Source organism: Oncorhynchus mykiss, chromosome 12 (genome assembly GCF_057628025.1).
Source record: "Oncorhynchus mykiss isolate SJ-2025 chromosome 12, ASM5762802v1, whole genome shotgun sequence".
In the NCBI taxonomy this organism is placed as follows: domain Eukaryota; kingdom Metazoa; phylum Chordata; class Actinopteri; order Salmoniformes; family Salmonidae; genus Oncorhynchus; species Oncorhynchus mykiss.
The window spans coordinates 94,536,643-94,551,128 of NC_143033.1; the positions used below are offsets into that span (position 1 = coordinate 94,536,643).

At 48.1% G+C, this 14,486-nt stretch overlaps 1 protein-coding gene across 2 annotated transcripts in view; it reads left to right on the forward strand.

Annotated features, from left to right (window-relative positions):
- Nucleotides 1–14,486, forward strand: part of LOC110485270 (dynein axonemal assembly factor 5) — a 112,313-nt gene that overhangs the window by 74,692 nt on the left and 23,135 nt on the right. For both annotated transcript variants that reach the window (XM_090194241.1, XM_090194240.1), the window contains 2 exons: nucleotides 5,272–5,415; nucleotides 9,985–10,153. In XM_090194241.1, the coding sequence (XP_090050367.1) occupies nucleotides 5,272–5,415; nucleotides 9,985–10,153 (313 nt within the window). The remainder of the gene's footprint in view (nucleotides 1–5,271; nucleotides 5,416–9,984; nucleotides 10,154–14,486) is intronic.

Consider the following 14,486-nt stretch of genomic DNA (forward strand, 5'->3'; position numbering starts at 1 on the left):
CAGGCCTCTACCTTGAGAGCACTTGATTCAGTATATCATGCAGCTCTCAGGTTCTTTACCAATCCAAAACGTTGGTGGAGTTTAAACACTTGGTCCATTCTAAATATCATGGAAGAGTGTAATTGTCTTTAGGACAGCTGTTTTTTAGTTATGACATTGTGTGTTTCTTTACGTGATATGTCATTGTTGTACTGTATGTGTGTCTATAGTTTTGTTCAATGTTGTGTTAGTGTATGTAAGAAGTTTTTTGTGAAACGTTGTTTCCCTTGCAGCTGTCGGACCGGGTCTCCCTTGAAAAGTAGATGTTACCTCTATGAGAAAACCCTGTGGAAATGAAGGTTAAATAAAAATGATCAAATACTCTGACGTGAACTTCAGAGACCCAGTCATCACACAGATGGTGTGAAGGTTAGCCAGCAGCCACAGTGATCATGCTTGTTGGACTAACTGTCTGTTTTTGATATCAGTTTAGCTCGTTGGTTTTTAGACATGTAAAGGGGAAAATGTCATATGAGCACATTGGGCAGCGGTGGTGATAAGATAAAGTAGAGTTAAAAAATAATAGTTAAATTGCAGACTCAGATGCTATGCTTTTTAAAATAAACTTCAAAAGTTGAGAACAACTTTTGTGTTTTTGATCCTTCCAACATTAGAGAGTTTTGTGCAAGAGAGTGAGAGGTTTGACTTGGACCAAAAAGCAGTAAAAAAAATCCAATATAAATAATCTTCAAAGTCACCACTCTGGTCAGCAGAGAGAGAGAGAGAGAGTGGTGGAGCCCCTTGAAGATGTGGACACTGATATTGTGCTTGGCACTCACAATGACTTCACTGTGGCAGAGAGGAGTTGAAAGGAGTTTTGGTTAGTTAAGCTTCCGTGTCGTACAAGTTGTAATTATAGGACATACCATAAAACACACACACCCACAGACATTAAGCTATTAGTACATAATAGAGACACGCTCTCACTCTACAGCTGAGGGCCATTGTGGTGTTGCCGTGGCTACGGCGCTTGTCTCACATTTGCGGAGCTAAAGCAAACAGGCAGATGGGAGAGAGAAAGGTGAAGGGAAGGAGTGTTTACAACCACGTCGTTAACAGACAGAACATTACACAGCAAGACACTGTCAAAGTGCTGAGCCAGAGGAGGCTCTGTTTTCTATCTTGTCTTCTGTGCAAATGCTGCCGAGAGACTTGGGAGTGGCTGTCCTTTGCGTGACGTGGTGACGCCATGTCGGCCATATTACTGTCTCTCAGAAAACACAAACCCACTCTGACATGTTTCCTCTGTCTGATGTCATGGCCGCTGACAGCTGTGGCCTGCTCCTCTCGCTGTTGAAAGAGAGAGGAAAGAAAGGAGAAGTGTGGTGGTGGGTTGGGCTTACCGTACCCGTGCCCGTACCCGTACCCGTGGCCGTGGCTGCCACCTCACCTGTGGACTGACACAACCGGGTCTGAGCTCCAGGGGTGTATCTGTTTCCCTGTTGCCATGACACCGGCAGAAGTTTGGGGGGGGGGGGGGGTGGTAATGAATCCCCAACTACACAACAAACCAGAACAGAGAACAGACCACAGCAGAGAACAGAACAGACCAGACCACAGCAGAGAACAGAACAGACCAGACCACAGCAGAGAACAGAACAGACCAGACCACAGCAGAGAACAGAACAGACCAGAACACAGCAGAGAACAGAACAGAGAACAGACCACAGCAGAGAACAGAACAGAACACAGCAGAGAACAGAACAGACCCGAACACAGCAGAGAACAGACCAGAACACAGCAGAGAACAGACCAGACCACAGCAGAGAACAGAACAGACCAGACCACAGCAGAGAACAGAACAGACCACAGCAGAGAACAGAACAGACCAGAACACAGCAGAGAACAGAACAGACTAGACCACAGCAGAGAACAGACCAGACCACAGCAGAGAACAGACCAGAACACAGCAGAGAACAGCAGAGAACAGACCAGAACACACCAAAACAGAGCAGAACAGAACACAGCAGACCAGAACAGGACAGACCAGAACAGAGTGAAACCTCCACATTATCTCTGCTCTATTCCCATGCCATGACACCGGCAGAAGTTTGGGGGGGGGGGGGGGGGGTGGTAATGAATCCCCAACTACACAACAAACCAGAACAGAGAACAGACCACAGCAGAGAACAGAACAGACCAGACCACAGCAGAGAACAGAACAGACCAGACCACAGCAGAGAACAGAACAGACCAGACCACAGCAGAGAACAGAACAGACCAGAACACAGCAGAGAACAGAACAGAGAACAGACCACAGCAGAGAACAGAACAGAACACAGCAGAGAACAGAACAGACCCGAACACAGCAGAGAACAGACCAGAACACAGCAGAGAACAGACCAGACCACAGCAGAGAACAGAACAGACCAGACCACAGCAGAGAACAGAACAGACCACAGCAGAGAACAGAACAGACCAGAACACAGCAGAGAACAGAACAGACTAGACCACAGCAGAGAACAGACCAGACCACAGCAGAGAACAGACCAGAACACAGCAGAGAACAGCAGAGAACAGACCAGAACACACCAAAACAGAGCAGAACAGAACACAGCAGAGAACAGAACAGAGCAGACCAGAACAGGACAGACCAGAACAGAGTGAAACCTCCACATTATCTCTGCTCTATTCCCATGATAGTGAGCTGCAGAGCTGTAAAGAGGGGGATCCCCACAGAAATACAATAACTAGAGATTCTATGGGTATCCTCACCACCCACTGTGAGCACGTCCACACTCTACAGGGGGGGTGAGTAAGTACACAGGAGGGGAGAACTGAGTCACAAGCCCAGAGGGGTGAGGGGGAGGCCCCAGGGAAGCCAGGAGGGGTGAGGGGGAGGCCCCAGGGAAGCCAGGAGGGGTGAGGGGGAGGCCCCAGGGAAGCCAAGATGGGGTGAGGGGGAGGCCCAGGGAAGCCAAGATGGGGTGAGGGGGAGGCCCAGGGAAGCCCAGAGAGGTGAGGGGGAGGCCCCAGGGAAGCCAAGAGAGGTGAGGGGGAGGCCCCAGGGAAACCCAGAGGTAAGGGGGAGGCCCAGGGAAGCCCAGAGAGGGGAGGGGGAAGCCCCAGGGAAGCCCAGGCCAGACAGGGGGACTAAGGAAGCAGAGGTTATCCTCAATGCTCACTTTATTTTAGAATAGTCTCTAGTCTCTCCTCTCCAGCCCTGGAAGTCCTGACCCTCTAGTCTCTCCTCTCCAGCCCTGGAAGTCCTGACCCTCTAGTCTCTCCTCTCCAGTCCTGTCATAGACTCACTGCTCTCCTCTCTGGCTTCTCTTTGGCCGCTCTCTTTCTGCTCTTTGGCCGCTCTCTGGCTTCTCTCTGGCTGCTCTCTGGCCGCTCTCTGGCCGCTCTCTGGCTTCTCTCTGGCCGCTCTCTTTCTGCTCTCTGGTCGCTCTCTGGCCGCTCTCTCCGCTCTCTGGCCGCTCTCTTTCCACTCTCTGGCAGCTCTCTGGCTTCTCTCTGGCCACTCTCTTTCTGCTCTCTGGCTGCTCTCTGGCTTCTCTCTGGCCGCTCTCTTTCTGCTCTCTGGCCGCTCTCTGGCTGCTCTCTTTCTGCTCTCTGGCCGCTCTCTTTCTGCTCTCTGGTCGCTCTCTGGCTGCTCTCTGGCCGCTGTCTTTCTGCTCTCTGGCTTCTCTCTGGCCGCTCTTTGGCCGCTCGGGGAAGACAGTGTTGTGCTCCTCCTAGTGCCTGCTTTGAGCACTGAACAGACGTTTTGTCATTATGGAGAATGGGAGGGATGAGGTGTGTGTGTGTGTGTGTGTGTGCGTGCGTGCGTACAGACTCTTGGCCATCTCTCTCCATTCCCTAATACACCCCCTCTCTCCCTAAGCAAACACCTGGAGACTGCCTCCCCATCCCTCCCTCCTCTCTAATGACAGGCCACAGCAAAACAGGAAACAAGGCTGTGCTCCCGGTGATGGCATGGAAATTGGTCAGAGTGGAGGGCCTTTTGTCTAAACATGAGCTCACCCTACAGAGAGAGAGACACAGAGAGACACAGAGGGGGAGAGAGAGAGAGACACAGAGAGAGAGCAACACAGAGAGAGAGAGACACAGAGAGAGAGAGAGAGACACGGAGAGAGAGAGAGAGAGACACAGAGAGAGAGAGAGAGAGAGACACAGAGAGAGAGAGACAGAGAGAGAGAGAGACACAGAGAGACACAGAGAGAGCGAGAGATGGGGAGACAGAGAGACACAGAGACACAGAGAGAGGGGGGGGAGACAGAGGGAGAGAGACACAGAGAGAGCGAGAGAGTGTCAGAACTGAGGGAGGAAGGGAGGATGGCGTGTCGTGAGAGAGGTGAGAGGGAGCAGATGGAGAGAAGTGTGAGCGAGGGAGACAGAAGGAGGGATAGAGGGGAGAGGGCGGATAGAGTTCAGAGAAAATAAATCTAGCTTCTAGGCTGGTGGTGAAGGGAGCGGTCACACCATTGACTTTTCCCTCATTTAACAGTATGACAGTGAGGAACAGAGGTCAGGGGCTTCTCATGCACCATCAGACTAGCACTGCAGTCTCTCTCTTACTCCCTCTCTCTGTACCTATCTCTCTCTCTTATTCCCTCTCTCTGTACCTATCTCTCTCTCTTATTCCCTCTCTCTGTACCTCTCTCTCTCTCTTATTCCCTCTCTCTGTACCTATCTCTCTCTCTCTGTACCTATCTCTCTCTCTCTGTACCTATCTCTCTCTCTTATTCCCTCTCTCTGTACCTCTCTCTCTCTCTTATTCCCTCTCTCTGTACCTATCTCTCTCTGTACCCATCTCTCTTACTCCCTCTCTCTGTACCTATCTCTCTCTCTTACTCCCTTACTCCCTATCGCTGTACCTATCTCTCTCTGTACCCATCTCTCTTACTCCCTCTCTCTGTACCTATCTCTCTCTTACTCCCTATCTCTGTACCTCTCTCTGTACCCATCTCTCTTACTCCCTCTCTCTGTACCCATCTCTCTTACTCCCTCTCTCTGTACCTATCTCTCTCTTACTCCCTATCTCTGTACCTATCTCTCTTACTCCCTCTCTCTGTACCTATCTCTCTCTCTGTACCTATCTCTCTCACCCCTTCTCACACTCCACCTCAATCTACACATTCCCCTATCTCCGTCTCCCTCTCTCTCCCGGTCTCTCCTTTTCCAGGTGTAAATGTGTGAGGGCTGATATTTAAATGTGTTTGTGTGATGTATGATATTTACCCAATAAAGGGCTGAATTAGAATTGTCTCTCCGTCCCTCTCCCAGGCGGTGTATCTGGACCAGTTGCTGTCCTGTGTGGATGTTCTGTTGTCTGTTTGTGAGAAGGACTGTTGCTCGGTCAGTCTACAGCTGTTACAGGTGCTGGTTACTGTCCAGAGCCTCTCCACTGAGCCACAGCTCACTGACAAGGTAAGATGTGCTCACATACACACACATACAGTACATGGACACACACACGTATGTCTACACATCCATACATCAAACCCCAGCTCACTGCCCAGGTAAGAGACACACACACACACACACACACACACACACACACACACACACACACACAGCCTCACCCAGTGGCTCTAACGAGCAATCCCATTATCCTCTCTGTCTTCCAGGCAGGCCTCCCCTCCCCTGTGGGCTCAACGTTTATAACCATCCACCTCTCCTGTGTAACTACTCCTCTCCTTCTCTGCTCTGACATGTGGTGATCTAGAATGTTTTTAACATGTAACACTCTCTTTCCACCCCCCTCCTCCTTGTTTATTACAGCTGTGAGTATGTTTTGTATAGCGGGCCAGAGAAGCTATTTGAAGAATGTAAGTGTTAGCCCTGGTTCAAAGTGGGCACAGTGGAACTCGACAGTCTACTGTAATTACCCATTTAGTCAGAAATTGCACCTTTGGAGTGGAACTAGTTTAAACCGTTGCCAAGGGTGAAAGGAGGCGGTTTTGAGAGAGCGAGAGAATCAGCGCCAGCGCCATCTTTGCTCACGCCTACTGCCATTACATGCCATGCGAGCGCCATCCTGCCGCGAAGGACACTCCTCGTCCGGGTAACTTGACCCAGAATAAAACGACAAAGAGAAGAGGCAGAGGAAACAGAACAGACTGTAAAAGCCCTGTGTTACGTCTTAGTTTAGTCGGTCTGTCTGGACTGTGTGCTAATAGCAGGTCTACGAGGAGAGGAGCGGGAAGTGGAGTTGCACTCTGGCCAACGGATGAATGACTGACCACTCAGTGGCCTTCTATGTCTGACTGTCTGTGTGTCTGTCTGCAGAAACGGTGTCCTGTTTGGAACTGGGAGGAAGAATATGGACAGGGACATGTAGAGAAGGAGGGAGGGAGAGCATGGCCTGGGACATGTAGAGAAGGAGGGAGGGAGAGCATGGCCTGGGACATGTAGAGAAGGGGGAGGGGGAGCATGGCCTGGGACATGTAGAGAAGGGGGGAAGGAGGGAGGGAGAGCATGGCCTGGGACATGTAGAGAAGGAGGGAGGAGGGAGGGAGAATAGGGACAGGGACATGTAGATAAGGGGGGAAGGAGGGAGGGAGAGCATGGCCTGGGACATGTAGAGAAGGGGGGAAGGAGGGAGGGAGAGCATGGTCTGGAACATGTAGAGAAGGAGGAAGGAGGGAGGGAGAATAGGGACAGGGTCATGTAGAGAAGGGGGAAGGAGGGAGGGAGAATAGGGACAGGGCCATGTAGATAAGAGGGAGGGAGAATAGGGACAGGGACATGTAGAGAAGGGGGGAAGGAGGGAGGGAGAGCATGGCCTGGGACATGTAGAGAAGGGGGAGGGAGAATAGGGACAGGGACATGTAGAGAAGGGGGGAAGGAGGGAGGGAGAGCATGGCCTGGGACGTGTGGAGAAGGGGGGAAGGAGGGAGGGAGAATAGGGACAGGGACATGTAGAGAAGGGGGGAAGGAGGGAGGGAGAATATGGCCTGGGACATGTAGAGAAGGACGGAGGGAGAGCATGGCCTGGGACATGTAGAGAAGGGGGGAAGGAGGGAGGGAGAGTATGGCCTGGGACATGTAGAGAAGGAGAGAGGAGGGAGGGAGAATAGGGACAGGGACATGTAGATAAGGGGGGAAGGAGGGAGGGAGAGCATGGCCTGGGACATGTAGGGAAGGAGGGAGGGAGAGCATGGCCTGGGACATGTAGAGAAGGGGGAGGGAGAGCATGGCCTGGGACATGTAGAGAAGGGGGGAAGGAGGGAGGGAGAGTATGGCCTGGGACATGTAGAGAAGGGGGAGGGAGAGCATGGCCTGGGACATGTAGAGAAGGGGGGAAGGAGGGAGGGAGAGTATGGCCTGGGACATGTAGAGAAGGGGGGAAGGAGGGAGTGAGAGTATGGCCTGGGACATGTAGGGAAGGGGGAGGGCGAGCATGGCCTGGGACATGTAGAGAAGGGGGGAAGGAGGGAGGGAGAGCATGGCCTGGGACATGTAGGGAAGGAGGGAGGGAGAGCATGGCCTGGGACATGTAGAGAAGGGGGGAAGGAGGGAGGGAGAGTATGGCCTGGGACATGTAGAGAAGGGGGAGGGAGAGCATGGCCTGGGACATGTAGAGAAGGGGGGAAGGAGGGAGGGAGAGCATGGCCTGGGACATGTAGAGAAGGAGGGAGGGAGACCATGAGCTGGGACATTCCTGGATGTTGTTCCACCTCCCAGGGGGAATGGCAACGCCAGTTTTCCCAGAAAATGATCTTCCAGTCAGGGTTTGTGGGGGGGGGGGGGGGGGTTGTTGGCTCCCTTCGCAGGGGGTTAACACTATTGACTCGAGGACAGTCAATCAGACAGTGTCCATCCCCGCCTCCCCTCAAGGGGACCATAACGCGCCCCTCGAGGTCACTTCCTCTGTCCTGAAGAGACAACACTATGCTCACGCTCCTTTCTCTCACTCTGCTCATTTCCTCTTCGTTGATGTTTATTGTGACTATGGGATGTATGCTTCCTGTTTGTTTTCTGTATGGGTACATGTGTTAGTGGTTTGATGTACAGTGCCTTGCGAAAGTATTCGGCCCCCTTGAACTTTGCGACCTTTTGCCACATTTCAGGCTTCAAACATAAAGATATAAAACTGTATTTTTTTGTGAAGAATCAACAACAAGTGGGACACAATCATGAAGTGGAACGACATTTATTGGCTATTTCAAACTTTTTTAACAAATCAAAAACTGAAAAATTGGGCGTGCAAAATTATTCAGCCCCCTTAAGTTAATACTTTGTAGCGCCACCTTTTGCTGCGATTACAGCTGTAAGTCGCTTGGGGTATGTCTCTATCAGTTTTGCACATCGAGAGACTGACATTTTTTCCCATTCCTCCTTGCAAAACAGCTCGAGCTCAGTGAGGTTGGATGGAGAGCATTTGTGAACAGCAGTTTTCAGTTCTTTCCACAGATTCTCGATTGGATTCAGGTCTGGACTTTGACTTGGCCATTCTAACACCTGGATATGTTTATTTTTGAACCATTCCATTGTAGATTTTGCTTTATGTTTTGGATCATTGTCTTGTTGGAAGACAAATCTCCGTCCCAGTCTCAGGTCTTTTGCAGACTCCATCAGGTTTTCTTCCAGAATGGTCCTGTATTTGGCTCCATCCATCTTCCCATCAATTTTAACCATCTTCCCTGTCCCTGCTGAAGAAAAGCAGGCCCAAACCATGATGCTGCCACCACCATGTTTGACAGTGGGGATGGTGTGTTCAGCTGTGTTGCTTTTACGCCAAACATAACGTTTTGCATTGTTGCCAAAAAGTTCAATTTTGGTTTCATCTGACCAGAGCACCTTCTTCCACATGTTTGGTGTGTCTCCCAGGTGGCTTGTGGCAAACTTTAAACAACACTTTTTATGGATATCTTTAAGAAATGGCTTTCTTCTTGCCACTCTTCCATTGAGGCCAAATTTGTGCAATATACGACTGATTGTTGTCCTATGGACAGAGTCTCCCACCTCAGCTGTAGATCTCTGCAGTTCATCCAGAGTGATCATGGGCCTCTTGGCTGCATCTCTGATCAGTCTTCTCCTTGTATGAGCTGAAAGTTTAGAGGGACGGCCAGGTCTTGGTAGATTTGCAGTGGTCTGATACTCCTTCCATTTCAATATTATCGCTTGCACAGTGCTCCTTGGGATGTTTAAAGCTTGGGAAATCTTTTTGTATCCAAATCCGGCTTTAAACTTCTTCACAACAGTATCTCGGACCTGCCTGGTGTGTTCCTTGTTCTTCATGATGCTCTCTGCGCTTTTAACGGACCTCTGAGACTATCACAGTGCAGGTGCATTTATACGGAGACTTGATTACACACAGGTGGATTGTATTTATCATCATTAGTCATTTAGGTCAACATTGGATGATTCAGAGATCCTCACTGAACTTCTGGAGAGAGTTTGCTGCACTGAAAGTAAAGGGGCTGAATAATTTTGCACGCCCAATTTGTTAAAAAAGTTTGAAATATCCAATAAATGTCGTTCCACTTCATGATTGTGTCCCACTTGTTGTTGATTCTTCACAAAAAAATACAGTTGTATATCTTTATGTTTGAAGCCTGAAATGTGGCAAAAGGTCGCAAAGTTCAAGGGGGCCGAATACTTTCGCAAGGCACTGTATAAGACTAAGAGCATGTGAAGCACATTGTTTACAGCGTTTTTGGAGAGTTATTATTTTCATGGTAAAGTTACTGTTCATGCTTCTGTTTCCAGATGTAATCTAAACTTGCAACACAGCCATTAACATTTTAATGGAATGTGTTGATCACTTTCTCTCACCTTCCCTTCCTGTTTCTCTCTCTATCTCTCTCCTCTCCATCTCCCTCTCTCTGTCTCCCTCTCCTCTCTGTCTCTCTCCTCTCCATCTCCCTCTCTCTCTGTGTCTCTCTCTCCTCTCCATCTCTCTCCATCTCGCTCTCTCTCTCTCTGTCTCTCTCCTCTCCATCTCTGTCTCTCTCCATCTCTGTCTCTCTCCACCTCTCTCTCTCCTCTCAGGCAGAACAGAGCGTAGTGTCTCTGTGTAAGGTCCAGGGTCTGGCTACAGTAGCTGACCTCTACAGGCAGCACATGGATCAGCTGCTCCAGTGGCTCTCAGCCTCTCAGAAGACCTGGACCAGCTACTCCCCCCAGAGACTGCAGCTCCAGGTCATCGCCACCCAATCAGGTGAGACTATAGGTCAGGCTTCTCCAAGCGTGTTCCTGGAGAGCCTACCCTCCTGTAGGTTTTAAATCCAACTCCACTTGTAACTAACCTGATTCAACTGATCAGATAGATATTCATTCAAATCAGGTGTGTTAGATTAGGGTTTGAGAGAACCTACAGGAACAGGGTTGGAGAGCTCTGCTATAGGTCATCTCTGGCCAGTCATGTGAGACTAGCCACATCGCTGGCCAATCAGGTGAGAATACAGGTCAATTCTGTCCAATCAGAAGACCAATCTGTAACCAACCCATTACTGTCCAAACAGTCATATCTGGCCAATCAGGTGAGACTAAAACCACATTATTGTCAGAATCATGTGAGACCAAAGCCAAAATCTGTCCACGAAAATAAGCCTAAGATGGGAGGAATTTTTGGTCAATGGGAGAGTGTTGAATTTGGTCAACAAAAAATGGAATTGCTCATTTGCTAAGTGAGGCTTATTCGATCAACTGAAGTTTCAGAATGGTTAGGCTGTTCCGAATTTACTGATATAAGTGGACACACGTTGCATTTACCCAACTTAGAAAAAAACAACTTTATATTGGAGTTGTTCCTGTTGTCATGGGGTGAGGACTCATCATGGATATAACCCGTTTTAGTGTGGATATTGCCATTGAGGACTTCCACCATTTTAAAGTAGACAATTGGGTGGGGATTCCTATGATTTTGGAGCAATCAGCCAATGAAAAATAAGAAAATTGACTACTTTAAAATGGAAATGGCTTCAATGGTGCTGCCCTTGCGGTCACAGACTCTATAATGGCACAGATACAAAGATGAGTCATCTATCTCTATGGCCTGTTGTTCACATGCATATCTGCCCTCTCATTGGCTAGAATGGTTCCACCTGATCTCGCCGCCTCCACCCTGACTTCCATATTTGAGGACATGTATTTCTACTGTTAGTGCGGGTCACTTGACTATCTTGTCAATATAGTATACAATATTTGCTACATGTCATCGCTGGCCAGTCAGGTGAGACTATAGTCAAGCTATTACCTCCATGTTGTTTCCCCACCACTCCAATACCAGTTATAGAGTGGATATTGTCATTGAAGACAACCATTCATTGGTTTTGTACAACACCCCGCACTTTGATGTCACTACAAACAACTTCAATGGTGGCAGTCTGACTGAAGTATGTAGCGAATGATGGCAGCAAAATAATTCAGTTTGAGGCATCTGGCAAGTCAGCAACATAACCTGCCATTATCCAGCTACACACAGAAAGCTTGTCATTAGAGCCAAGTTAGCTTAGTGACTAGGGTAAATCCCCCCCCCCCCCCCCCACTCCCAGTCTGTCTCAGTCCAGGTTAGGGAGGGTTACAGTGCTCTCACTTTACGCATTACTTTACCCCTATCCCCCATAATCCTCCGACATTAGCACCTCCGACACACGTTCTTTCATCCCGGATCGCTCTCTCTTTCTCTCTTTCAATTCAATTTCAATTCAAGGGGCTTTATTGGCATGGGAAACATGTGTTAACATTGCCAAAGCAAGTGAGGTAGATAATATACAAAAGTGAAATAAACAATAAAATTAACAGTAAACATTATACATACCGAAGTTTCAAAACAATAAAGACATGGGTTGTATTTACAATGGTGTTTGTTCTTCACTGGTTGACCTTTTCTTGTGGCAACAGGTCACAAATCTTGCTGCTGTGATGGCACACTGTGTTATTTCACCCAGTAGATATGGCAGTTTATCAAAATTGGGTTTGTTTTCAAATTCTTTGTGGATCTGTGTAATCTGAGGGAAATATGTCTCTCTAATATGGTCATACATTGGCCAGGAGGTTAGGAAGTGCAGCTCAGTTTCCACCTCATTTTGTGGGCAGTGTGCACATAGCCTGTCTTCTCTTGAGAGCCAGGTCTGTCTACGGCGGCCTTTCTCAATAGCAAGGCTATGCTCACTAAGTATGTACATAGTCAAAGCTTTCCTTAAGTTTGGGTCAGTCACAGTGGACAGGTATTCTGCCACTGTGTACTCTCTGTTTAGGGTCCATCACAGTGGTCAGGTATTCTGCCACTGTGTACTCTCTGTTTAGGGCCAAATAGCATTCTAGTTTGCTCTGTTTTTTTGTTAATTACTTGACACATTGGAAATAATTATCTTTTTGTTTTCTCATGATTTGGTTGGGTCTAATTGTGTTGCTGGGGCTCTGTGGGGTGTGTTTGTGATCAGAGCCCCAGGACCAGCTTGCTTAGGGGACTCTTCTCCAGGTTAATCTCTCTGTAGGTGATGGCTTTGTTATGGAAGGTTTGGGAATCGCTTCCTTTTAGGTGGTTGTAGAATTTAACAGTTATTTTCTGGATTTTGATCATTAGTGGGTATCGGCCTAATTCTGCTCTGCATGCATTATTTGGTGTTTTACGTTGTACACAGAGGATATTTTTGCAGAATTCTGCGTGCAGAGTCTCAATTTGGTGTTTGTCCTATTTTGTGAAATCTTGTTTGGCGAGCAGACCCCAGACCTCATAACCATAAAGGGCAATGGGCTCTATGACTGATTCAAGTATTTTTAGCCAGATCCTAATTGGTATGTTGAATTTTATGTTCTTTTTGATGGCATAGAATGCCCTTCTTGCCCTTGTTTCTCTCTCTGTCTCTGTCTCCGTCTCTCTCTCTCACTCACCACACACTTGCACTCCAGACCTATACACTCTTAGAAAAAAGGGTTCTTTGGCTGTCCCCATGTAGAACCCTCTATGGAATTGTTTCTACATGGAACCCAAAATAGAACCCTTTTAGGTTTGTCTGTATAATTCTAATAATAGAGAAGTTATTTTTGTTCTTTAGTTTTATAGTTGTACTGTTATTCATGCTTAATCAGGACCAATAGATTTACACAGATATTTATCAGATGATAGTAACAGGATGTACTGAACAGGTATTTGAGGTTTCTGCTCTGATTGTATGAGAACAGCAATAAACAGCTGTAGTATGTCCTCTAGTCCCCTAAGCCTCCAGTCATAACTGACCAGTCCATTCTAAGCTTACGGTCAGACCACCCCAGTCTTTGTGTGGTTATTTTTAAAATACTCCCTACAAAGCCCCTCGCCATTCCGGGGTTAACTTTTCACCTTTCTGGCCACTATGCCAAAGCATTCTGGGAATATGGGCCTGGGAGCCAAAGACATGCTATAGATTATAGCATCTATTAGTGGATGTTTGAGATCTGAGAATATCCCATTCTCTTAGTCATAGTCTGGTCTCACCTTCTGACTGCTGTTTGTCAGACATAAACTTTGTCCTCCCATTTCCTCTTCACACTGGCATTGCTCCTCTTTTCCGTACGTGTGTGTGTGGATCCCTGCGTTTGTGTATGTGTTTGTCCGTAAATGTCCCTGCGTTTTTGTGTGTGTCTCTGCATGCACGTATGTGTGAGTGTGTGTGTGTGTTCCTTCACTGTCTCTGGTCTGGCACCCTCTGGCCCTGTAAAAATAAATCCCCTTTGTGTCTGTGTGCCTCCACCACACCACACACTGCCAGGTGAGCAGGGCAGGACACTGTGGTCAACTGGCTGTGTACTAGGGATCATTTTAGAGCACATATGTCAGAGTCAAGGCCCGCGGGCCACATCCGGCCCGCAAGAAGGTTTTTTACGGCCCCTGGGATGATCTTGATTTATTATTAGAACCGGCCCGCAGCAAGCCGGCAGCCCGCAGATCTTTTACACGCACCAATACTACATTTCCCACAATGCAAAGGTGACGCACCGAGCAGTAGGCTGCTTCATTTCAATATTTATTGGCACAGCAGTCGTCAGCATCACAGTAAAATTAACTTTCAGATACCCATCAAAAATGGCAAAACGGAAGGTGGATACTGAGAACCGGGGGTTTCAAACAAGGTGGGAGTCGGAGTATATGTTCACGAAGGTAGCTGGAAAACCTGTGTGTCTTCTGTGTGGAGAAAGTGTGGCGGTACTGAAAGAGTATAATCTGAGACGACATTATGAAACGAAACACGCGGACAAAAACAAGAATATGGACATGGAACAAAGGCTACAAAAGGCAGAGGAATTAAAACGAGGCCTCAAATCTCGACAGGCTCTGTTCAAAAAAGCCAAATCACAAGGCCAGGCTGCTGTCAAGGCCAGTTTTATTTTGGCAGAAGAGATCGCTAAATCAGCCCGGCCATTTACGGAGGGGGATTTCATCAAAAACTGCATGATTAAAGTTTGTGACGAAGTTTGCCCAGAAAAAAGGCAACTCTTTTTAAATGTGAGTCTGAGCAGAAACACCATTGCCGAGAGAGTAGACCAGTTGTCCATCAATCTAAAAGAGC